Genomic DNA, 26044 nt, shown 5'->3' on the forward strand with positions numbered 1-26044 from the left:
ATCCAGATTTCATTTGATTTGGTTACAGTGATTTTATAAAATATTTCAGTTATATATGCAATAGAAACTATTCTCTCTGGGAAGAAAAGTCTAAGGCATTTGCAACAACATAGAAGAAGTACTTTAGTACTTCTGAATTTCAGACAAAGGAATTAGTATTGTAAAGCTCTAATAATGCATTTTTAGATATTTAGCCAGGCATGGATACTAGGAAGCCAGGTATCAAGGCAGAGATACCAGGAAACCATGAACCACAGAAGCATCCCTGTGGCAATGCTATCTTATGTCTATATGGACCTGCACCCTACAATATCAACACCAGGTGTAACTTAAGAAATCTAAAACCTATGGTTTTAAAAACAATTCTCTGCATAAAGACTAAGAATCCCTTTAGCCTGGTGTGGGAAAGCAATGGAAATGAGTGGAATAAAGATTGGGAAATTTGCTTTTCTGGTGATAGATATTTGGGGTAAGTATATGGTTTTATTTCCTTGCCTTAAACCAATATTTTTAGAGGAAAAGTACGTTTACCTTGTGGAGATTGTAGAGTAACCTTCATTAGCAAAGGCAGAAAGTATTCATTTCCTAGTGAAGACACTTTTTTTCAATATGACAGAAGGATGAACTTTACATGAAAATTATTACATATACTTCTATATATAGTAAGCATGATTGAGGAAAAAAAAATTAAAGACAAACGGCAAAGCTTTTCTCTTTAATGAATTCTTTGGTTATAAACAAGTCTTGAGTGACATTAGCTCTATGTACCATTAACTGGTTTTGCTGGTGTCTTTTCTGTGTGTCCCTTCAAGACCAGGAGGAAATTAATTATCCTGGGTTATAGCGCATAGAACATATTTAATACAATTTATCTTGCTTTAATGTAAAATAATTACAGAATGAAAATAAATCTTTAGGTCTCATAGCATACATAATTTACAAAGCTACTGCTGAGCATGTTGCATAAATTTTCCATCCTTTTAAACATAAAAACTCAGATGTTCTTAACAGGAAGCGTAAACAAAGTTGAGATACAAACTCTCTGTACATCTTCCCATGACTCTTGACATGATGTTTCTCATTCACTGGCTCACAGATTCCTGAGTTAAATAAAGCATAATGAAATATAATTAGCATGTCCTGGTTATTCTTCCATAACTTGTTATCACTTCAGCAAAGCAAAAAGTGCTGGGCAGGGTGATCCAAACTACTGCCAAAATGACAGTTCCTATTCTAAATACTCCGGCAAAAAATGTGGATGAATTATGAAAATTTTGATTCCTCGAAGCTCATAAGGATTCGTTCATAGCACCAGATATATGGGAATATATGAGAATAAGATAAGAAAATCCAGAAAAACTGAGAACAAAAATAAGACTACATGAAAACATGTAAAGGCTAAAACATGTAGCCTGTGGTGACAAAAGAAAACAATATATAGGCAGTGCAACAGATTTTAGATTGATTGCTACCTGTTCTCTGGTGGGGAAAAAAGACACCATTTATTTTTGTATAACTATATATTTTCTCCTATAACATTGTAAACAAGCATATTCAAGCACAGTGAATGACTAGGTCTTTCATGAAACTAAAAGAAAAGTCGCTGGATTAATAGATAGCCTATATATATTGAATTTTACTTTTTACTTGGAATATCATTTGGAAGCCAACTTACATTTTTTCTGTGCCTGGGGGCATTATTTTCTATACCATTGCTATCATCTGATTTCCTGTATGGAAAACAAAAAAGATCACTAGATGTTTACATTGCATATAATTAAGTCAGTACACCACTGACATCATGGACATCAGGGTAAAATGTAAAAGGTCTATACAGACAGAATTCATCCTAAAAATGTTTTACTCATTTTGTTTTTATGCCATTGCTTGGAGGGGAACTGCTGCCACAGATGACAGTGAAAATGCCTGTTTATTTTATACAGAGGGAGAACTGCTTCTCCCCAAGCATGAATGGGGGCTTAGTATGTGGCCATAACTTATGCATTGTTTTGACATAAGCAAGCTAACTGCCAATCAGGAGCTCAGCCAACATGTGATATACAGGTGCTGTAAGTGGACATGTTTATTACATTGAATTAGAGGTTAAACTTGGTTCTTTATCCTTACCCAATGTGCATGAGTGCAAGACTACAAATGTGGGCTTCAGATTCTTAAGACAGGAATGACTAAACTAGGTCACAGTGGTGCATGATGAACACCCTTCTAAGTCTTATGGGCAGGCTTACCTCATTAAGCTATGACTACCAGATAATAAATTCAACCACCTTATGTCAAAATTTGGGGGAGGGGGCAGGTAGGTGAGATTATGTGGATTAAACATCTGAGTGGATCAGATAAATGAGTGAGCTCCTCACTGTATTATTTGAAGTGACTAGCTTTTTTTGATGTTAGACATTTAGTAGTGTTTTTCAAAATGATTTTCACCAAGAAACTGTATGAATTGCTAGTAGCTAAACACAAATATATATATACAATATATATACAGTATATATACAATGTATTGATAAATATTTATTCTGTGTCAAGAAAAATTTATCTCCTAACTAAAAATTCTAAAAGAGCATGGTAAAAGGTTGCTCTAAATGAGTTCAAGTGCCCTCAATACTTGTATTAAATCTAAAGATACTGAAATAACCGAAAGAAGAGAAAATTGAAACAGTGTCAGTGATCTCTGTGGAACACTACAGGAGGGAGAAAATGATGTACAATATCCCAATTTCCAATAAAAGCAAGTTAATTCACTATACTGTAGATTGAATCAGTTTGACATTGTGAAGATATTCTAGAAAAAAATATTTTAAAAATACTTTTAAAATAGGGTAGACTACATAAATGAAAATTAAATTTTGAAGAATTGATAGTCTACTCCATCCTGTTCTGGCACACCTCAGAGCAATCAGAGCAACCCCCAAACCACGAGACCAGAGCAACTTCCAAACCACGAGACCAGAGCAACTTCCAAACGCGACTACAAGGGAATGGCTGGAAACAGTGAGGAGGCTGAGCTGGGAGGACAGAAGAATCCAGGCAAGGCTTAACTGTATAAAATATCCTAATGACTGTTGTGGTTTTTATATGACTCCAAGTATAAGAAAGGGAATCAATACATGGGAACCAGAAAGATAAAAAGTTCAGATCAATATAAACAAGATGTCCGAGTTCTACAGAAAGAGGTACAATTTCCTTCCAACTACGAGAGTCTATGATTCTAAGACAACACTGTTTTTTTCCTATCTGGGGTTATGGAACTCCTGATATAACTATTTTATGACCTTAATTTAGAAGCTCACACCATGTTAATTTATTTTACCTGCCATATGTAAATTGCATAGAAATAACTATTTGAATAATGCCTATGAGTATCTAAGTGACAACAGTCTGCCCCACTCCTGCTCTTTAACGGTGGCTGTAAACCACTCCTCAGAACTGGTGGCTGAGAAAGGTAAACCTCAAGTGCCATTTTGTGTTGGTAACAGTTGCTCAGGCCTCCCATCTCCTAGGTTTCTTTCAGCAGCTTTATTCTGGTCTCATTTTCCTGGGCCAGCCCTTGACTCTCTCACTCAGACTTTAATCCCAGTCTTGGGCACCTCCATCACTGGACTCCACACTAGGTTTTTGGCTTAGAGAAGCTAGCAACTCCCAGCTTCACCAAACCAAATCACATCCCTGGTAATTTTCTTCCCAGCTCTCCTCATACTCAACTCTAAACGAGGGGCTGTAAGAGAAGTAGTGGCACAATTTGTGTTCTTTCAAAAATAGCAACTAATAGAACTCTAGGCCAGTGATTTTCAATATGACAGAGAATCAGAATCAGCGACATACATTTTAAAAGAATACAAATGCCCAGGCACCAATGCTAGAGGTTCTGATCCAGGAGATCCAGTAAGGTTTGGGCCACTGTATTTTTAAGGGGCATCCTAAGCGATCAAAAATATAGCCAGGGTTGAGACTCATTGCTTTGTACAAATAATACTTCCTTATGGTTACTGAATACCTTCTGTGCATCAAAGCCTACGCTAAGCATTTTTACATAGAGAATATCAATAATCCAAAAGCCTTATGTGACAAGTACTATCTTTAAACCCATTTGTTGAGGAGAAAACTGAGTCACGGAGAGATGAAAGTAAGTGGTGGAGGGGGATTCTCATGCAGGCAGGCAAATTCCAGATGCCACTCTTCACACAGATAAACGTGTACAGAAAATAACACACACATACATACTCTTGTGCTTTTTTCCCTAACTGCAAACATTTTATTCGACTTCGTATTTATCTGTATTTTACTCAAGTGAAAATTAATCTGTAAAAAATAATACTTACAGCTGTTCAATTTGTTCGAATTCTTTCCCCTCATCTGTGTAACAAAAGAAGAATTTAACTATTAAGATTGCTTTATTATTCTTATGAAGCATAGATGTTCAACTCAACTTCTCCCTGAGGTGAGAGTGCACTGTGCTGTTTCCCCTCTTTGGAATGAAAGAGAGATGCGCTAAAATTACACACTGTACCTCCGTGACGTCCTCCTCTTTCCCTGCTCTCCAGACCTTACCTGCAATTTTGATCAAGCATAGCCTAGTGCCTGGGATTTTCAAAAACAGGATTGATTGATTTGTAGTTATTTAAGTTATTAAAAATTTAGTACAAAACCAGGAAAGAATACAGAATGTAAGATAAATGTTCTTAGGGGACCACTGGTTTCTCAACTGCAATCCATCAGGCACAGGCTACAAAAACAGAAAACTGACAGGTCAATATCTCTTTTATGAGAACTCCAGAATGTCTGATAAAATATTTTTAAAAATGAGTTATCTAAGTGAAAGAGTAATTGTTTATCTTTGAGATCTTTTATATTAAGCTACCACAGAATGTTCTAATATTCTAGTACCAAAGCACATATCACCTAATGGGTGCGTAGGTACCAGTAATACCAAAGAAATGGAAAAAAATAAAGATCTATTTTAATACTACAATTTTGTAGGAAGTTGAAACAGGAAGACCATCAATACAAGTTCATAGCCCGCTGTCACCATTAACAGTAACATAAATACCACTCCAGATACCAAAGTGAGATTTTTCCCAAATACTCTAAAGCCACTGTGGTGTATAAAGTCATAACACGAGAACATTATCTAAAAAAGAAATCCTACCTTGCTGCTTCTTTTTCTTTTGGGTGTAAATTTCACAAAGCATAATAATAGCCACTAAAAGAACCACCTCAGCAGTTATTGCGAGAAATGGTTTGAGGGGCACCAGATAACTCAGCACGACAAGTTGAATGTGGTCTTCACTCTCGCCTAATTGGAATACCGCACGGCACCAGTAAGATCCCTGATCTTCCTCTGAGAGGTGCATTATCTTGAGCCTTGTTTCATTAGCATTTGTTCCGTTGATCACATACTTATCATTCATTTGAACATCCAGAGGAACCTAGTATAAGGAGACATTAAAATCCATTTCTATCATATTGCTTAAAAGATACATATCCTAAATGATCTAACTTTGAACGAAAGCTGTAAGACAGTGCCAAGAAAACTGCTTAACAGAAAAGGGCAAATTAAAATCTGCGAGAAGTTATACATAACAGAGCTTAAGTCTTTTCAGAGTTTGATCTCCCAGAGGTAGCAAACAAAGGACAAGTATACTTTGCTTTAAGTACTTAGCACTGAATCAAACTACAATGTGTAGGTCATCATGAGTAAATATTATATGAGAATTCAACATACAGAAAAACTCCAGCCATCTGGGTTTCACATTCTAATCCCTGACTAGCTGTTAAAGTACTTCCTCCTTCACAAGCACAGGCATACATTAAATCAACTAATAAATTAATGAAGCTATTAAATCTGATCATTCCTACAAAGGAAGATCATTGGCTCCCGACATTGGGAGTTCCTCAGATCAGAATCAAAGATGAAATCGTCAGGCCTTTGAACTGACGTAGAAGGAAGATAGAAATCCCCTGTGCGCCTGGTACCCATGGTCTCTACACCTTCTGTATTTTCATATCTAAATTTCTCGCTCTCAGGTAAGCTGGCTTCTGAGATTCACTGAGTTTTCCCCAGCCTCTTAAGAGCCATACTAAGCTATTTTGGAGCTGATTTATTTAATCCATTTAAATTAAATTTTATTTTCAGGCCATGTGATGCTTTCACTGCTCTCTCTCTCAACCCCACTGTTCAATAAATGCTAATCTCCATACAAATATTCTTGGAGGTTATCTGATGAGAACTGTGAGTTTATTATTTGCCCCCAAAATTATAGCAACCTGGCTCCTGTGCACAGCATTGCCCCTGATGCCTGTTGCAATGTACACTCTCTAACTCAGAGCTGATAAATCAGAATACTGCATGTCTAACAGGGACCCAGGTAAGTCTGATGCAGATGGCTGGTCGACATTTTGATAAAAACACCTAACCTAAACTTTTGACCTGCACCCTCTTCCTTGCACTTTTCTCACATCCTAATGCTTAGGGCCCATGCTTAGGGCCAAACTGAGAGAAAATTAGTACAGCAAATGAAGAGAAGCACAGACTACATTATAAAAGTTTAATATAATTAGATCTAGGCTATTTTTTGTCTAGTATTACATATGCATAAATAAATTAGGCTATTATTTCAAATATCAGAATTGATATTTGTTTTTACAAATACACGTTTTCAAAAATTTGTATACACAAAATGATTACCTTTCCTAATCGTCAGTAAGAAGATAAGCAGAAATATTAATGGTTTAAGTCTATTCCTAAGCGATTTGGAGCTACTTCTTTGAAAAGTCAAACCCATGTTATCAGAGAATCAGTCACTCTCCCTTTTAAGTCCTTCCTCTGTCATCCTTCAACAGTCTACAGTAGCATCAACTTTGTCTAAGAAGGAATTTAATATCTCATTGTAAGATCTACACTGTTTCATACTGTTCCTTCTAGAATTACAGTTTGCTTTTACAGGACTATAATTTCAATGCTCATTAGCACGCGGGCAACAGAAGAACATCCCCTAAAGACAATGTCCTAAATTTCCCTGCCATTAGAGGCTATCTGGGAGGAAGAAACAGAGCCAGAAATGACTTCTTGAATACTCATGTTTTTCTTAATATCAGCTTTTTGAATAGCCATTAATTCTTTAACAGGAATCTAAAGTATTTGGCTTCCCTTAGGTCTCTGGAAGGCCAAAAGAGGCCAATGACATTTACTGAAAGAACCCAAGACCGAAGTGTAAGTTACCAAATTTTCATTCTTTTCTCAAATGGGGCCATTGTATTGCATTCTCTCACAAATGTTTCCAGAGACAGAAGCAGGAAAAGAAGACTGCCTTTTTTTCTAGTTACTTTCATGGAATGATAAGAAAAAAATAATCTTATTTGTTGGGGTTATTTGTAAACTCATCAACTAAAAATGAATTTTAATTTCCTTTCAAAGAATTTAAATAAATTGCTAAATCTAAAAAACAAAGCATCAGCTAATGAAACATTAAGATTATCTTCAGATACATAATGTAATATGCTAAAAACATCAAATGACAACTCCATTTATTACTGTTGTCTCTTTATAAATACACATTAAAGAACAAGATAACAGAAGTATAAAGAGTGCTAGGAATTCTGAGTCTGTTATAATATTATTTATGAAATAAAAAGTTTTTTTCTTCAAATCAAAGAAATATGATCTTACCTGTACGCTCCCATTACTACTGTACCAGGTCCAATTTAAAGGAAAACAGTCTTGACATTTACACATTAAGACAGTCGAATCCCCCACATAAGTGATCAATGGTTTGTTTTTTCCATGAAGTTCAGGGACTAAGAAAAATTTAGAGAAATGTATGTTACTGGAAGAGTTTGAATAGGGAGAATGTATTCAAGTTGAAGACAATTTCTCCTTTCATTTTCCCATTAATATATGATTTTCTTTATGTAGTTTTAGTTCTATATAAAATGAAACTAATTTATAGTAGCTACGATGTATAGTAGCAATAATAATAGCAGTAGGTAGGTAGCTCAATATAACGATCTGTAAGGTAGAAACAGAAGAAAGGTCTTCTATTATTGAGCCTAATAACAATTACAAGTATTGTAATAAACTGTTACATGCTTTGGATAAGAAAGAAGCTTCATGTTTTCAAGTCTATTCTTTCTTCTCACCTACTAGGTTACTTTAGACAAATTTTTTTTTCAAAGTTTTACCCTTAGATGGCATTTGAGTGAGGAGACAAAATTTTCAGGATATAAAACCTTAAGTTGATACAGATTTATGAAAAGCCATCAAAGAGCTGGAGAAGGTGGCAACATGAGAAAGGAACTTAGGAAAATTAAGAGAACAGAGCAGGAAAGAAAATGAGATAAACACTTTCACATGGTTTTGTAAAAATATATATACCAATATTCATTATGATAAATTTCTTAAAGTTTGAAGCAGATGGCATTAGTATTGGAATAAAAATGAGTACTGAATTTAGAAAAATTAGATTTTAAGGACGTGAATAACTTGGTAAAGAAAATTAAAACATAAGAACACAAGGAAAGGGCCAGCCCTGTGGCTTAGCGGTTAAGTGCGCGCACTCCGCTACTGGCGGCCCGGGTTCGGATCCCAGGTGCGCACCGACGCACTGCTTCTCCGGCCACGCTGAGGCCACGTCCCACATACAGCAACTAGAAGGATGTGCAGCTATGACATACAACTATCTACTGGGGCTTTGGGGGAAAAAATAAATAAATAAAATAAAATAAATTAAAAAAAAGAAAAACAGATAAACTGGACTTCATCAAAATTTAAAACTTAAAAAAAAAAAAAAAAAAAGAACACATGCAAAGCAATAAAAAGCCAACCAATAGCCCCCATGATGAAATCAGTTTCTCCTGACTGACCTCAAAGAATGTAATATAGAATGTATACTTATATTGGAGATGTAGACTGATCAACAAAGATTACTTTTGATGATTTTTTTTTCTTTTACTAATTTTAGCAGGCTTTTGGTTTTGTGTTTTGTTTTTCCTTTTTTTGTTGTTTGTTTGGTTTGCCAAGAGAGAATATATATGAATTTATGTCTAAATTTTTAATACTATGTTGTCAAGTTTTACAGATACTGTTTTGACAGTCACTTGTTATTCTATTCTTAGATTTTATTTTGGGGAGGTTCAGGGTGGGGATTGGAAAGATCAATTTTAATTACTAAAACTGGGTTTCTAGATTAACAATTCTCCAAGGCCTCTTGAGTTTGCTACCCAAAGATAATCAGGCATTTGCTAGATGTAGGAATGGTAAAGATGAGCAAAGGGAAAAGAATTGATAATATCTAGAAGAGAAATTCTGATTTGTATAACTACCAGAGAAGTGGTAAAAACAGGGCTGGAGAAGAGGGTTTTTTTAGGAGTTCTGTCCTTAGGTGATTAAAGTTACAATGAGGAGCACAGAAGTCTTTTCTCCTTATTGTCTGAAGCGGGCCTTAATACAAGTGCACATATCACCCTCTCCTCCATCAGGACTGCTAACCAGCCGAGTGTTGACTGAGGCACTGCTACTAATAAAGAGATGCAAATAACAGGAAGGTATGTCACCCATGAAGACATAAATGCTTCAAGTAGTCATAAGAAAGATGACAGAGCAGTCTATAAATCAGTGGTTCTCACACTTTTCATAACCAAGGAAACACATTTTGATGAAATTTGAATGGTCTACAATTTTACATTAAACAAAGATATGAACTGCCAATCAGAATTTATAATCACCCCACTAATAGTTAATGAAAACCTAGTACGGTACGACTAGGGAGCTCCTGAGGGAGGAGAGGGGTGAGTACATGTGACTAGCTTGATTGGAGTCATCCCAGCCAGAAGAAACTGGTGAGCTGACCTTGCCAGAAGATACTCTGAGCACTCCTTTTGAGAGGCCACTAGTGTCCCACACTCCCTACTGGTCACCATTAGGCTAAGGGACATTACGGGAAAAGTGGTTAATATGTGTCCATTTCAAAGGTGAGGTCATGAGTGTTTGAAGGAGTCAGCACAATGTGACAATGATGGTGAACTACAGCTTCATTGTGACTAGTGTTGAGGACACAGGTAGGTCAAACCCAGCCTGCAGTGCTGCTGCTGCTGCAAAGCATTAAGTACGAGAACACAAGACATCAAGTGCTTGCTGCAGAGTAAACACCACAAAGTTCAACCTGTAGCTGTGATCATGTACTGGTACTTCTGTTTTTAACTGAGCTTTTTTACAAGTTATAATGCCCCCGGCCTTTCTACATAGTGGTCATTAGCCAGCTTAACAGAATGGATTATCATCACGTGCAAGAATGACTTCTAGGCCAGCTGGCCCTGTGGAACAGAGAAGAAATAAGACCTAGAATAAAAAGGACAACTGGAAACTCATCTGAATACATCTCAGAATCACAGGAATGTGTAAAACACCCCAAAACAAGGAAAACGCTCCAAACTGAGTCCTTTACACACCACCCAGCCCATCTGAGAAAGGAGAGTAAAACAGTAAAATGATGAAAAATAGGAGATAAATTCACAGGAGACAAGGCCTAGAAGAATGAAGGAACAGGAGCTTTGAGATGCTGGTGGTGGCACCAATCCATGCTTTAATAACATATATTAAACAATTTTTCAGTGAAGCTATAAAACCAATTCTACAGCTTGAAACACATTCAAGTGCTTGGCTAAAGCAGCTGAATAAGATTTTGTTTAAGGATTATGATTTAAATATAAATTAGAACAATTTAAATCAAGGTGTCTAATTACTGCTCCTTACCGTAACAAGAAATGAAACTGGTTAAAAAGTTAAAAAGAAAATCTTGTTCCAGACCTATGTAGTATATGGAGCAGAAACAATACACAGAATAATAACTACACATTATAAAACCTAAGAATCAAAAGGAAATGGCTCATTCACCACACACTAGTTTTAACAACAAAAGGCAGAATAAAGCAACTAATAATTTGATACAACCGCAAGTTCAATTTTAAAATAAGACAATAATTGCTATCCACGTGCCTTTTTGAATATAAAAGTAAAGAGCGCGTTTCTCACATAAGTGCTCTGCCCTGTTAGGTCAAGCTACTTTTGTTAATGTTTGGTTCGATTTTCTCAGTCTGTGGCTACCCCTTCAGGGCTCATTTGTGGACCCAGATAGCACCTAAAGGAGGAAAATAACCACTAAAAGAAAATTGGAAACTGTAGGATCCAAGAGAATAGGCTGACCATCTGTCCTGATATTAACATAACTATATTTTAAGTTCTTGAGAAACAAGACAATAAGTTTAAATGTCAAAATGTAAAAGGCTTAAATTAGGCTGAACCACAGAACATTTTATTCTGTTTTGTTTTTCTTATGGTAGAACAAGTTTCCTCACTAGACAGTGAAGGTGGTAACCACTGAAGGCTGGGCAGTGGTCTGTGGACTGAGTCCCTGGTGACCTCGATATAAATTCCCTCCTTTCACTGAACCCTCCTGGAGGGTTTTCCAGTCCTAGAGAGGATTGTCCTGGATTGGTCATGTTCCAGGGCACTGATGGGGCCCTGTTCTCTAGGGCTGGGGATTTGGAGGTATAAAGAACTCTGCCCCATGCTCACCACGTTTTTTCTCATTCAGGAGGGTGTATCCTCCTCTCTAGAGTACTAAGTAGTAAATTGAGCTTGGACTCAAGAAAAGATGACTCTGCTTTGGTTTAAGGTTAGTAAGACCTAAATGAGGAAAAAGAAGCCGTCCATGTGGTCAAGCCTTCCAACAATTTCAGCAAGATTTGTGACAAAGGCTGGCCAATAATAAAATGTTACTTTGCTTTGGTATCTCTTTTTCGTGTATATTTCCATATTTGAGATTTTGTTGAGGAGGAATGATTGGACCAAGTGAGAACAAAGTTATTCTTGGGTCTCCTAACAAAGCACTATCAATCTATCAGCTCAATACCACTTTCTAATCATACTTCATTCCAATATATCCAACACTTGGTGTGGTTTTAGTCTTAAATGAAGTATGAGGACACAGAGGCATTTGGAGGATAAAGTCCCCACTTGGAAAGATCAACCCTACTTTCGGAGAGGCTTCAACTAAAGACCTGCAGATTAAACATGGATTTGAGCTGGGCTAAAACAGGGATTCTTTTCAGAAGCCACAAGGTTGCTTCCAAATCTCAGATGGAACAGAGCTACAATTCTCGAATTCAGCGTGCAGAGGTACAACACGTTCATCTTGGCACTGCTTTTTAACAGTACAGCTCTGATGAAGTTACTTCTAGAGCCAGGCTACTTTGAAGGCAGACTTTCAAACTGGTTGTTAGGCACTGGTCAGGGGCACAGTTTCTGCTTTCCCAGTCTGTTTATCTCCCACATATCCTATTTCTCAATCTCAGCCTGCTTCTTTCTGGAAATTAGGTCATGCTTTAACAGGAAAATATGTGTTGAAATGATCAAAATATTGAAATATACCCACAGGCTAAGAATCAAAAGTGTAAGAAAGGTAACATTTGGGAGGAAAACATGGCAGACGACTTGGTTTTTCAGTAAGCCTGTAAGAGGCACAGGCTTGGGAAGCAGAACTGGTGGCTGAAAGGGGCTTTTCAAGAAAATCTTGGGTATTCTGTGAGGTTTGGGTGAGGAACACATGGCTACACTATTAAACCATCCCAATTAAATGTTAAGATCAGGTTGTAGACTCTAGATAACTGACAATGACTGAGTGAGTGATGCCACAAAGAAATTGAAACCCAAATTGTATTTTCTTCTCATATCTTGTTTTCTTGACTATCCACTAGATTAATGGCCAAGATAACGTTAACCACTGCTCTGCTCTGCTATCTATGCCTGCTAACAGCTGTGTGGGTCTGAATTATAAAATGCACCATGCTCAGGGAACATTAATTTGTTTGCTCTCCTTCAAGGTCACCGTGTGTTGTATTCTGGGCCACTGCTTATGTTTAGAAATATTTATGAATATAAGGACAGTGATACAGTATTCTAATGTGCCTTGCTGACCTTTTGGAACTGTGGATAAAGTAGGACACATGAAAATATTGCGGTTGGAAGAATCTAGATTTGAAGATGGTGAAATTATTGATTCAGACTAGTGTCTAGGAAGATGGGGTCAAGGATTTACCCAGCGAAAGAGAAAGCCCTATGGAGCTGTAAGGTTGGAGATTCACATCTGCATATTCATGGACTAGAACAAATTGGCCTAAGTGTCATTTTTTGGTTCAAGGATATTTAGGTATTACCAAATCAGCAAAAAGATACTTCCATGTGACAAAGACAGCTAACTGGACACTGGTGTTTGAAGCTGAAGTTCCAACTGATTCTATTATGCTAATCTTCCATACTTTGACTCCTTGGATACTTCCCAGTCAAGACGGGTGGCTGGGCCAAGACGGTTTCAGAGCACTTGGTACTATTCAAAATTCACCATGACTTCCAAAAGTTCCATGGCCTATTACTTGTCCTTTACCAACTAAATTTCTGCATCCTTCCACTAAGAGATTTTAACACTGGTGAATATTATGGAAGTTTTCAGCAACTACCTCAGAAAATGTGACCCAATACTAAGAAACATCATGGACCATCACTCATCTTTCTTGGGGGAAATGTGACCACTGACATATTAGCAGTTGCAAGCTTCCACTGTGCACTTTTGCTGTCTCCCCTGTACTGACATCAACAGCTCAACAAAGTCAGCAGGTTCTTTTGCATCATGCTAATCAGTGATGTTGAGGCTTTTTTACAATCTTGTAGTAACAAATCAACCAGCTCCCATAAAGGCAGAAGTAGGGACTTCGCTGATGAATTGTTCTGAGGACTCAGGCTCATGCACTACAGTTGACTCATATAGTCAATAGCAGAATTTACTTTTCTTTTTTTTTTTTGGTTCAACTTAAAACAGAGGATAAAACAGGCTTTTCATCCACACTTAATTGTAGTGCTGCTAAGGAAAGATATTCCTTCTTCTTAGGAAGAAACATAAACAACCTATGTGGAGAGAGAGTATAATAGAATATTTATAAAAATATATATCATTCTATAAGCTTTATAGAGCTAATTAAATAATAACTATAATATGAATAGTTCTGCTGATGCCTTTAAATTGTACTCAAATGAAATGATTTCTCCAAGCAATATTCAATTTAGACAAGTTACAGAGAATTATTATTTTACCAAATAAGATCTGAGAGGGCCCAACTTACTAATTTTAGAAATATCTTCAAGACACAGTGCATACTTAAAAGTTACATTAATGTTAAGTAGGCATTAAAAACTAATAAAATGAACTAAACTGCTTCAGGAAACCTATAAAAAGAAAAAAAGTGAATATTCAGTGGCTCTTGGCATTCCTCAAGCACTGGATTTCAAACCTAGGCCCTGTGGTGGTACTTCTGACACCAGCCAGCATCAGCCTAGTCATCTCAAAACACAGACAAATCAAGAGCCTTTTTCTAAGACTACTTGGCATTAAATGAATTCGTATATTCAAAACTAAAATGCTTCTGTTAATCTTCACATTAGAGGCAAGAATGATCACATCCAAATAATACTCTAAGTAATTTATTATAAGAGAGCTAATAAGAAAAAATGTAATGTTTGCAATATTTAAACTCTGAACAGGCATGACTAGTACATATTTCTAGAAAACAGTGCTATTTAGAAGGAAAAAGAGCAATTTTTAAAGTTGAATCTCCTGGAAGCTCTTTAAGTCTCAATACTGGATGAGTATCTCCTCAAGACCTATAGGCCTCCTTTGCATATTTAAAGGAGACTCAATAGAATGTTTACTGGGATTTTATGTGTGTGTGTGCGCACATGTGTTTAATATCCTTTAAGCTCATTAGGACAGAAGAAAGGGAGGGAGGAAAAGGATGGGAGGAAGGAGGAAGGGAGAGAAAAAGACTGGGAAAAGAAAAGGAAAAGGGAAGGAATAAGGGAAGGAAGTGTATATGTGTATCTATCCTTCACTAAGTTAAAATAGGCAAAAGGAGGAAAGAAGGTTAAAAGAGAATGTACATGATCAAAATTATCAAAGGATGATACTAGTTTCTGCCTTTGGAAAGACCAAAGTGAATAAATACAAATATTTATTATATTTACCAAGTATGAACATTTACAAAACCACACGAAGGAAATGGGTCTGTGACTGCAGAGGGAACACAGAAGCGAACCATCTTAAATCATGGTGGTGATGAAGCAGACCATTCAGCTATTGATGGGGCCTTGGGGACAGTGTCATATTTTGTCAGGGCAGCTAGCCAGACCTCACAACTTTTAGGAAAAGTAAAGAACAATTTCTCATGTACACTGGGAAATTAATGTGAAGCAAAGCCCAAAATAGTTAATATGGCAATAGATCGCATTTTCCAAATACCAGCATGGACACTGGGGTTCACTAACGTATCACAGAATATGGGTTTTTTTGTGAAGATAATTATCCAACTCAAATGACTATTATTTATCATAACATTGAAACCTAAAGTTTTGGTTTAATGATGGTAAACATAAAATACTTTGATTTATTTGTTCCCACGGGGAGAGTTGTGGATTATATTCTGGGGTTTGTCCTTAAATTGATAAGATCAAAAGCAGACAACCCTTTGTGCACCTCCATATCATTTTTAAATTTTATGGATCCTTAAAATCCCAAGTCCTAGAGCCACTGATAAAGAACACCAAAGCATATTCTCATAGTCTAGGAGAACAGTAACTCAGACACCTAGAGGGATACTATGAAAGCTCTGAGTTTAGAGGGCTAAATAAACAAATTCAAGAGACTGCCATGACTTACAAATAACCCGGCAGCCTGGCCTTTGGAACTAAAACCTGTGCTTTAATCTGGGGGAGGGAGGCAGGGGTGGGAGTGAATTGGGAAATGCAAATTCTACCACTGAGAAGACTCCGGGAAGCTCCATTTTCAAGGTCACCCCTTATGATTCAATGGAAAGCATATGATTTTCTTTCAGCTGCATTATGTTTAGTATTCTAATAATTAAAATTTCAGGATTTAGAATTCTAAGAATACAATGCTGAAGTCATGACTCTATAAATTATTAGTACTGACCTTTGAAATGAAATGTGCCCCTTTGTTCCTTCTCCTCTTCAAAGAAACAAGAATAACTTCCCATTTGTTTACTATTAATGATGGTGAACCTAAAGATAATTTAAGTTATTAATATAGGCTTAGTTCCCAAAACACTTCTTAATGAAAATCAAAAGACTTAGCCATTAATCAAAATTTAAAAATAGAAATAATTCTGTAATTATGCAAATTAGAATATTAGTATAACATAAAAGTGACAGCAAAAGAAAGAATGCCCATTCAGCAAAAACATTTAGAATTTAACTAATTTCATCTAGCTATGCAGGTTAAAATATTTTATACTCACGTGTATTGGGTATACAGGATGTTTCCTGTTGCATTGATGACATCATTCTTAAGTAGTTCATCACCTTTTTTCCAAGTTACATTCACTGAATTCAAATCCCCAGATGTTGTGAATTGGCATATGAGCTGTATATTAGAAGGTCTTTTTAAAGTGATATTTTTTTCCACTGGCACATTGGAATGTTCTGTTAGCCACAAAAGAAAACAAAAAAAGATATGAAAGCTACAGTTAGGAGAAATCCAATATATAAAACAGTTTAAATCATCAACAATAGTGCTCTATCGACAGTTTCTTTTTTTTTTTTTTTTTTTTTTTTTTTTTTTTAAAGATTTTATTTATTTATTTTTCCCCCAAAGCCCCAGTAGATAGTTGTATGTCGTAGTTGCACATCCATTCTAGTTGCTGTATGTGGGACGCGGCCTCAGCATGGCCAGAGAGGCGGCGCGTCGGTGCTCGCCCGGGATCCGAACCCGGGCCGCCAGCAGCGGAGCGCGAGCACCCAACCGCTAAGCCACGGGGCCGGCCCTATCGACAGTTTCTTAATGTAACATTCCTTTGAAGAATTATTCCTCTGTCAGAGTAGATTTGGTTCCCTTTATTATTCTCTTTCACACACAACTGAAGAAAAGTTTTGTTACAACATTAACAGAATGACAAAAGTCTAAGGCTGTGATCTTAATCTCTTTAAAATCTCTAGCTGACAAGGATGTAGGATTAAAGGAGAGCCATATGCTCTGACAGCACAGAACAATACAACTAAAACAAACAAAATTAGTGGGGAGAGAACAGACTGTTTCAACTCCTTTCAGTAATCATGTTATTGGTAGTTATTACAAGAATGTTTTTTCGTATAATATGGGTTTGCGTGATACACTAATTCTAAAATTCCCAGTCTTCTTATTCCTTAAGAACTCACAGAGATTGGATAAACATAGAAATATAAGACAGGAGAATTTAAATAAACATTCTATAGTCCTGAATTTTCACTGAATTTGAAATATCAGCACAAAGCCATGAGGTGATATATCTATATACAAATATATAGATACAGATATCCCCCATTTATGGAGGATACATAAAGCCAACTTCTTAGTGTTGAACAGTGGTAAATAAAGGAAAAATATCCAGCAAGTACACTGCTCTTCCTATGCTAAATGTGCCACTGGTAACCAAGTAACAGAGGAGGAAAACTTTCTCTTCATAGAATTCCAGCTAATAAATGAAGAAATCATAGAAATAGAAAATAAAGACGTTGCAACTCCTAGTGATTCATGGATCTAGGCGTTTTGCGTCGACTGCCACAATCATCTCAAAAACAGAAGTGCCTGTCTCCTGAGAAGGAACACCCCACACCCCACCTCCTAGGAAGTAGTCTTGTCGAAAAAACAGTAAAAGGGGAAGGGATCCTGAAGCTAAGTCTCTAGATCCAATTACTACTTCACAGGAAATATAGAGGAGGGGAAAGCATGTTCAACTATGCCCCATGAAAGTAATCAACAAAATCCAGATCATGAGAAAACTCTACAAGATGAATGATCTGATTTTTTCAACAGATAAATTAGAAAAGAGAAATAAACCTAAAAATGATAAGAAACTTAAAAAATATAACTAAAAAAAGTAAAACTAAACTATAATATTTAAGGATGCACAACCTGGGTAATAAAGCAATGTTAAAAAAGCAAGGAAGTGACTATATAAAAACCAGAATAGGTGCCGGCCCGGTGGCGCAAACGGTTAAGTGCGCACGCTCCGCTGCGGCGGCCCAGGGTTCGCTGGTTCGGATCCCAGGCGCGCACCGACGCACTGCTTGGCAAGCCGTGCTGTGGCGGCGTCCCATATAAAGTGAAGGAAGATGGGCACAGATGTTAGCCCAGGGCCGTCTTCCTGAGCAAAAAAAGAGGAGGATTGGCGGATGTTAGCACAGGGCTGATCTCCTCACAAAAAAAAAAAAAAAAAAACCCAGAATAGTGGTGGTTACTCTTAAGGGGAAGGAAAGGTACATGGGAGAGGGCACTGCATTATATAAATATATTTCTCAATTTCGTGCTCAATAGTATCATAAAAGTAGAATGCTGTAAAAGTAGAATGCTGAGCCAAAATACAGAAAGAAAAAAAAAATAAAACTTAAATAAAAGAGCATAACATCACTTTTAGTTATGGTGTGGTCGAAACCTTGTTTATGACTCATTTTACAATTTCCATGAGAACTCCACTCAGTCTCACATGCCCCTACTTATTCAATCGCCTCCAGCTGGGAGCAAAGGAATTTACCTCAGGAGGTGATCAATGACTTTAATCCCCTGCCTACGTGTTCCTTGAGGCATACCGTACCTTGGAATGCAAGGACACATCTCATTCATCTGCCCCCAGGCCCTAAACTTTAAGACTAACCAGATCACCTAATACCTTTTCCTTTGACATTTCTATACAATAGTAAAATAGCTAAAATCGTATATAATGGCCCCACACAGAAACTTCCACGCAGCAGCTCTTTACTGCCCATGGGTCCTGTCCCCACGCTGAACGCAAAATAAAGGTGCGCAAACAGACGAGCAGCTCATGTCTGAAAATTTTTGACTCGAGACTCAGCGCCCCACTTCAGTTACATTTAAAACTTTACAGAAATGCTTCCCTAAGCAATGACAAGGTACAAAGTTTGCAAACAGTGCAGTACAGCTAGTGTGAAGCGCTTTGTGAGCATATGCTTGAAATAACTGCTTGTTTAATTCCAAAATTGCTGAATTGAAATTTATGCTCAAAAAGAAAGGGAAAAAAAAAAACCTCTAGTTATGGAAAGACCTTAAGATTCAATTACATAGGGGAAAAATGGAGTCAGTAAAACTGAAGGGATTTGCACATTTCAACATATTTGCTGATCTACTACATGCAGAAATTATACTAGGTACTAGTAACAGGAGAAAATGTTTCAAGATTTACTATCTGTGGTCCTGAGCTTTTGTTTTCTGTCAATTTTCCTCACTTCACCTTTAGATCTGGGGTAACCTTAAAACTCAGTCCTGTCTCTCTGTCAAAGAAATGTACTTCATTAGTCAACTTCTTGAAGGAGTTCTCATGACAGTCTCTGTCTTCACCCACATTCTCATTCGAACACAGCATATTCTGGTATCTTACTTGCCACATTACAGAAAGTGCTTTCTGTGGTTAAAAATGGCCTAATTGTTTAACCTGATGACCTCTTTTCAGAGCTCATGTTTTACCTGATGTCTCCAAAATATCAGACGTTGCCCAAGACTACCTACTCCTTGAAAGTCCCTTTACTTTGCTTCTATTTCACAAACCTAACATTTTGCTAGTGTCCGGGAGAGGGAGAATCCCCCCCGCCACGCCCTTTCCCTTAAAGGTTCTTATGGCTGGCCAAATAATTAAAAGACAGGTTAGCAAGAGAAAATAATACTGAGTTTAATAACATGTATACATGGGAGAAACCAGGGAAACTGAGTTTCTCAACACAATAGCAGAGATTCTCGTCTTAAATACTATCTTCAGCTAAAGACAAAGGAGGATGTTGGGGGGAGTCAGTTATGGGAGATTACCAGAAAAGCACAGTAAACAAGAGTAAGGTTATTATGCAGATTTAAGGCCTCACCTTTCACACTAATAAGTTTTTAGAGATGAGGTCATCCCCCCCTCTTCCTAGTACAGAGAGGGAGGAGATACCCTTACAAATGGAGATTTCCCTTATAAATGTAAATGTTTGGCAACTCCTAGCAGGGCCACCTAGAGAATGTGGCAGGGAAGAGACAGAATTTCTGATAAGAGGGGCCCACTGGTGCCTTTCCTATTGTAACATCTATTTTACATTATATTATGGCCCTCAGATAGTAACTCCTTCCTGGAACGGTCTTCTATGTTAAATTCTTTAGGCAGTTAGTGAGAGAGGTCAAATGTCCATCAGAGAAAACAATCAAGGTAAAGAGACATATTTCAGGGTGGCCAATTTTGATCTCCCACACTAGCCACACCAACTCTTCCAACTACCCATAAATGTTGGTGTCCCTTGGGACTTTCCTCTCTGGCCTCTTTACTTTTCAATTTGACACTCCCATGTTGGATTCAACTATTCTAATATCCTTTATTTGCAAAACTCTTGGCTCCATTCAAGACTTCCTTCTTGATCCCCAGGCCTGTAGCTTCAGGCGTCTACTGAGCATCCAAACCTAGCTATCCCACAGGTACTTCAAACTCAATATATCCAAAGGAGATGCGTTAGCCTTCTCTTCCCCTGACCCATAATACTGACTCATATGCAGGAGGATTCAGTTGATTCCAGCTCTGAAATGTCAATCAAATTTGCCCAGTTGGCTCCAACTCTCCCAACTACAGGCAGGCCCTTGATAGGATTCAGGATGTGCTAACCTCCAAAATATAGCACCTTGGCATTTTGAATATTTGAAGCTGAAGGAGTTTGAGAAAACAGCAGAAGCAGGAAGGTCACTCTGACCTTCCCCCTGCCATTCTCCCCTGAAACAGGTCATAAAACCCTCGGGTGAGAGGTGCCTTCCCTATACCTGGAGGAAAGGAGGATCCTTATCTCTAAAGACAAAGGGACAAAGAGAAGAATCCTAACAAACAGGCCTTGCTAAGCTTCCCCCAGTTAACTGCACTTATCTCATACTCTCTGATTTATCAGATGCTCCCATGACTCTTCATCAAGCCTAGCATAATATACTCAGGTTTAACGGTTTCTCGGGTCTTCATTTCTTTACAGAGGATCCTGTGTCACATAAAACTTCAATAAATTTGTATGCATTTTTCCTTTCATCTGTCTTTGTCAGTGTAATTTTCAGACCCAGTCAGGGACCCTAAGAGGGTCAAGGAAAACTTTTTCCTCCCCATACCTTCATTATCTTTCACCAGGACCAGACAAATGACTTCCTAACTTATCTTGGCTACAGTTTCTCTTCCTCCATGTATTTTCTATAACTACAGCAAAGTTGTCCTTCTAAAGCAAAACTCAGATTATTTAATTGCCCTGACTAGATATCTTTCATTTGCAAAAAAAGTATCTTTTTTTTTTTTTAATTGTGGTAAGAACACTTAACATGAGCTCTACCATCCTAACAGATTTTTAAGTGTACAATACAGTATTATTAACAAGCACAATGCTGTACAGTCGATCTCTAGAACTTATTCATCTCGCATAACTGAAATTTAGTACCTTTGACTAATACCTCTCCATATCCCCCTACCCCAGCCCCTGGCAACACCATTCTATTCTTTGCTTCTATGAGTCTGACTATTTTAGATACCTCTTATCACAACAGCCAAGACGTGGAAACAATCCAAATGTCCACTGACGGTGAATAGCCCCAAAATGTGGTATAGACACACTGGAACATCACTCAGCCTTAAAAAAATAAGGAAATCTGGCAGGGATGCAACATGGATGAACCCCGAGGACAACACTACAAGTGAAATAAGCAGCTGCTGAACGACAAACACTGCACGACTCCCCCACATGGAGGGGTCTGCACTTCTGCAGTCTCTGCTTATAGCACTTAGTCTTTGTTGGTATCGCATGGATCCCGAGAAGGCTGAACTGGTTTGGTGTATCCCCTTGCTGGTGTGTGAAAGGAAATCTTAACTTACAGAGAAGGAAGGGGCCTCAGGAGGTCAAAATGTCTTGGACATGTGGTAGACAGACCATCCACCAAAGTCTCCAGGAAACTCTTTCACATTCTATAGAACTCTTCTCAGACACTGCTTCAGGTGCAAAGTCTCTGGAGACTTCTATGAGTCTTTTCCTCAGGTCTGAGCTGAACATCGCTCATTAGCAGCCCCAGTCTACTCTGGCAGGGCCACCCAGCTTGGAATGAGGACACCCAGGCCTCGCTGTAGGCCATGGAGTTTCAGGAGGCTCTGGAGGCCGGAGCACCAAGAAAAGGCTATTTGACTCTTGCGTTTATTTCTCTGGCACCTTGCGGGGCTGATGACAATCATCTTTCTTGGAGGAGGACTGACAAAGAGGCACAGCAGGATTATCACTCATAGCAGGAGGCATTACTAAGATATTTATATTCCAGAAGGTGATGCCAGGGCACCATGCTCTTTTCAGCGATGTAGCTTAGTGGAGCCTCCTAACACAGCAGGAAGTTAGACTATGAACTATCACTCCCATTTCACAAGGGAGCAGCCCAATGTCTGGGGTTTCTTGCTTAAGATAACTCACAGGGCAAAACAAAGTATCTGTATGTTGGACACCTCAGTCTCCTCATTTGTAAAATGGGTCAATACATATTTCACAAGACTGCAGAAAGGATTAAGTGAGCTATTGTAAGGAAAGTTTACTAAAATTAATTGCTGAATAACCATCCACTTACTTCTTCTCACCATGTATCTCACTGGGGAATATAACAAAAGCTATCACGTATGTTGCTAAAAGTTATATATCGATTATCTCATTTACTCTTCACAGCAATTCTGTGAGATAAGCACCATTATTATCATTCCTACTTCATAGAGGAGCAAGCTGAGGCAGAGAGGTTGACTATCTTGCCCCAGATATATGATCTGGGGCAAGATAATGACAGAGGTGAATCTCAAATTTAGGTGTAGGTGAGTCCAGATTCTCATACCCAACAGTATATACCAACTCTCAAAGATATGAAATCCTCATGACAATGGAATTTTATTCATCATTTTCAAACTATTAAACCAAGATTTTAAATGAAAGGAAATATTAATAGAAGATGAGAAAAATTTATGACATAGCAATATAGCAATGTGATAACAGACGAATGGTGTGATTAACATATTTTAAACAGATTAACATATTTTAAAGTCACACTTTTAACTAAATGCTTCTATTAAAACTGGAATGTAGCCTTTCTTTGTGGCAGGCCATTCTCCAAGCCCTAACTGTTGTCTCATTGTTTCTTAGCACACTTTGCCGATGCTTCAGCAGATTGCCTGCTTTCCTGTCAGGAAATGACAAGCATCGAAAACATGTACAAAGTTTTACCTCAAACTTTAAAATATTCTGTGGTTAGCCAAGAAACTAACATGTCCACTGAATTCAATGGACAATGTTTCAACTTCCTCAAAACTCCACAACTGCAATGCATTTCTGCTGTATTAAAGCATTGCGAAAACATCCATGACATCTACATTTCAAAGACTACACCCATTTGCTCCGCTTCTGAACTATACTTTTAAAAGACTGTTCTTAAAATCATACAATAATTTACATCTGTCTAAAAACTCTTATTTTCATAATTAAAATTTTTAAAGTATACGAATCTTTAAGCAATTTGGAATTTCAGAGAATGACAGGAGTTAGACCATAATGGGTCCATTGAGGAATCATATCACTTGAAATAAATTAAAAAAGTCTATTTTGTTCTTTGTTCTTGTATTTAAAAAACAGGGGCCGGCCCGGTGGCGCAAGTGGTTAAGTGCCCGTGCTCCGCTGCAGCGGCCCGGGGTTCGCCGGTTCGCATCCCGGGCACGCACCGACACACCGCTTGTAGAGCAATGCTGTGGCGGCGTCCCATATAAAGTGGAGGAAGATGGGCACGGATGTTAGCCCAGGGCCAGTCTTCCTCAGCAAAAAGAGGAGGATTGGCAGATGTTAGCTCAGGGCTGATCTTCCTCACAAAAAACAAAAAGCAAAAAAAACCAGAAAAAGCCAATTAAAATTTCTTGCATAGGACAGTGTTTCCAAACATGCTTTAAAAGTAGAAGCTCTCATTAAAAAGAATTAAGTGCACTACAACAGAGAAACCTGGTGGAATGGGACAGCTCTGCGACGCAGCTCTCCTTCATTTTACCGCAGCAGTCAATGAGGTCTCATGTTACATCCTAAAATCTGGATGGAACATCCAGAGTCCTTACAGACACAGAAGGCCACTCTAACATGAGGCCAACACCTCTACATAAAAGTGAAGCAATCTATCCTATTTGTCACATGCTGTTGCTCCATTGATGTGATGCTTCTTACTATATGGAGCTGAACTGACTTTATAAAATAACTCCTATGAATAAGAATAAATACATTCTCTTAAACTTCATATTCAAAATTTGTAAAATAACACAAGAATACTGCTCCTTCATTCTTGTAATTTTTACCCCTCTCCCAAAATAAAGCTCATATTGAAATAAAGTATCATGATCATCATTTTTTTTCCACTGAATCTGTCAATAAGTTATTTATATGCCATCTGACCAGTGTAATACTGATGTGATACAGTCTAAATTCCATAAGCTTAAAATATAAAATCACCAATGTGTAGAGAGAAACCTAAAAGGAGATAAGCCCAACCTGAGTATAAAAGTGTGTGTGTTTGTGTATTTTATATATACGTATATATAAAATCTCCAAGTGCTCCCTTTGGTAGCCCTCAAGACCTAGGAACTATGTGGCTGGTGTTATATAAGCACAGTTTATTCTCAAACTTTTGGAAATGTTATGTAGGCATCCTCAAAAGAAAGGGAAATATTAGAAAATGTGGATGGCTTCTACATAAATGAAGACAGGTTTACCAAACATAATTCATCAAAGATTCAGCAATTTTCTAGAAAACGTGCTAAAATTAGCCAAGAAAAGATGCCGGCTGAATTTTATTCAACAAAGTTCCTGCTGGTCACTGTTTTCCTCCACTTTAATTAACCAGGTAAGATGGTTATTTCCCTACTTTCTAAACTGATTTAAGATCACTTCAAGGAAAAATTTAAAAGGCACATGGTTCCATTTGAATTTCAGAAAGGTATATTTCTTGTTTCCAACAATGTAATATTTCATTTGAGAATACAGCATTGAGTAATAATCTGACAATTAAATACATTTTTCTCTGTATGTCAACAGTCTTTACATAATATGTGATCACTAGTAGAGAAACATCATAAACATTTGCATCTCGTTGGAGTCATTCGAGGATCTTTCTCTGCAACAAAATGTGTGATCAGCCAAATATAAGGGACTCGCACATCTTTTCCTCAATCTCGTTGACCGGGCACCTGCCATTGGAATCTGAGTGATCCTAACCCAGACCTCTTGCCTGGCTGGCTCTAGGCAACGTGACTACCTTTCCTGACCTTGACTAGTCTTGAAATTTTCCTCCGTACCTTCATCTGCATACCTGTTCCTCCACGACTGTTTTGTCCACCTCCCTGCCTCACCAGGACCTTGCCAGGCCAGATGCTCACATCGCACCACGGTAAATAAAATGTGCCATTGAGGAGAGCCTATGCCAACATTACCAGGGTGATTAAGAAAACTGCTGACCTCCAGTTAAACTATCAACACACTGATTGAGATACCAAACACTGTAATAAGCAGAGGGAAAGAGAACAATAAAAGTAACAATAACGAAACATTCTAATTGCTGTAACACAAACAATGAATTTCAAATACTGACAAAGGGAAACTTAGTACAGTGATGTAAAAAAAGACCATTATCAAAAGATCAGTTTTAAAAACCCAGTCATATCAGATAGAAAAAAAACTTAGTCAAGTCAATTATACTTCCACAAACATATTCATTCTCTCAGCAAACGCAATTTCTATGATGAAACTATTTAAGAATAAGGCAATTAGAATAGCTTTGTTTTCATTGTTTTTGAAACTTTTTACATAGTTTCTAAACTAACGTACATTTCCTTACAATGGGTATGATTGTTTTAATAACACTGTTGAACGAAATGGGTA

The 26044-nt window shown here is 37.6% G+C and overlaps 1 protein-coding gene across 1 annotated transcript in view; it reads right to left on the bottom strand.

Annotated features, from left to right (window-relative positions):
- Window positions 1–696: 696 nt before the first annotated feature.
- The window catches only part of EMB (embigin), a gene marked incomplete at its 5' end in the record, with an annotated part of 43538 nt that continues 18190 nt past the window's right edge, over window positions 697–26044 (bottom strand). The window contains 7 exon segments of the mRNA XM_014781527.2: window positions 697–1100; window positions 1676–1730; window positions 4341–4374; window positions 5168–5447; window positions 7688–7815; window positions 16053–16141; window positions 16378–16561. Coding sequence (XP_014637013.2) covers window positions 1083–1100; window positions 1676–1730; window positions 4341–4374; window positions 5168–5447; window positions 7688–7815; window positions 16053–16141; window positions 16378–16561 — 788 coding nt within the window.

This window comes from Ceratotherium simum, chromosome 18, assembly GCF_057802395.1.
Source record: "Ceratotherium simum simum isolate JZ-2026a chromosome 18, ASM5780239v1, whole genome shotgun sequence".
Taxonomy (NCBI): Eukaryota; Metazoa; Chordata; class Mammalia; order Perissodactyla; family Rhinocerotidae; genus Ceratotherium; species Ceratotherium simum.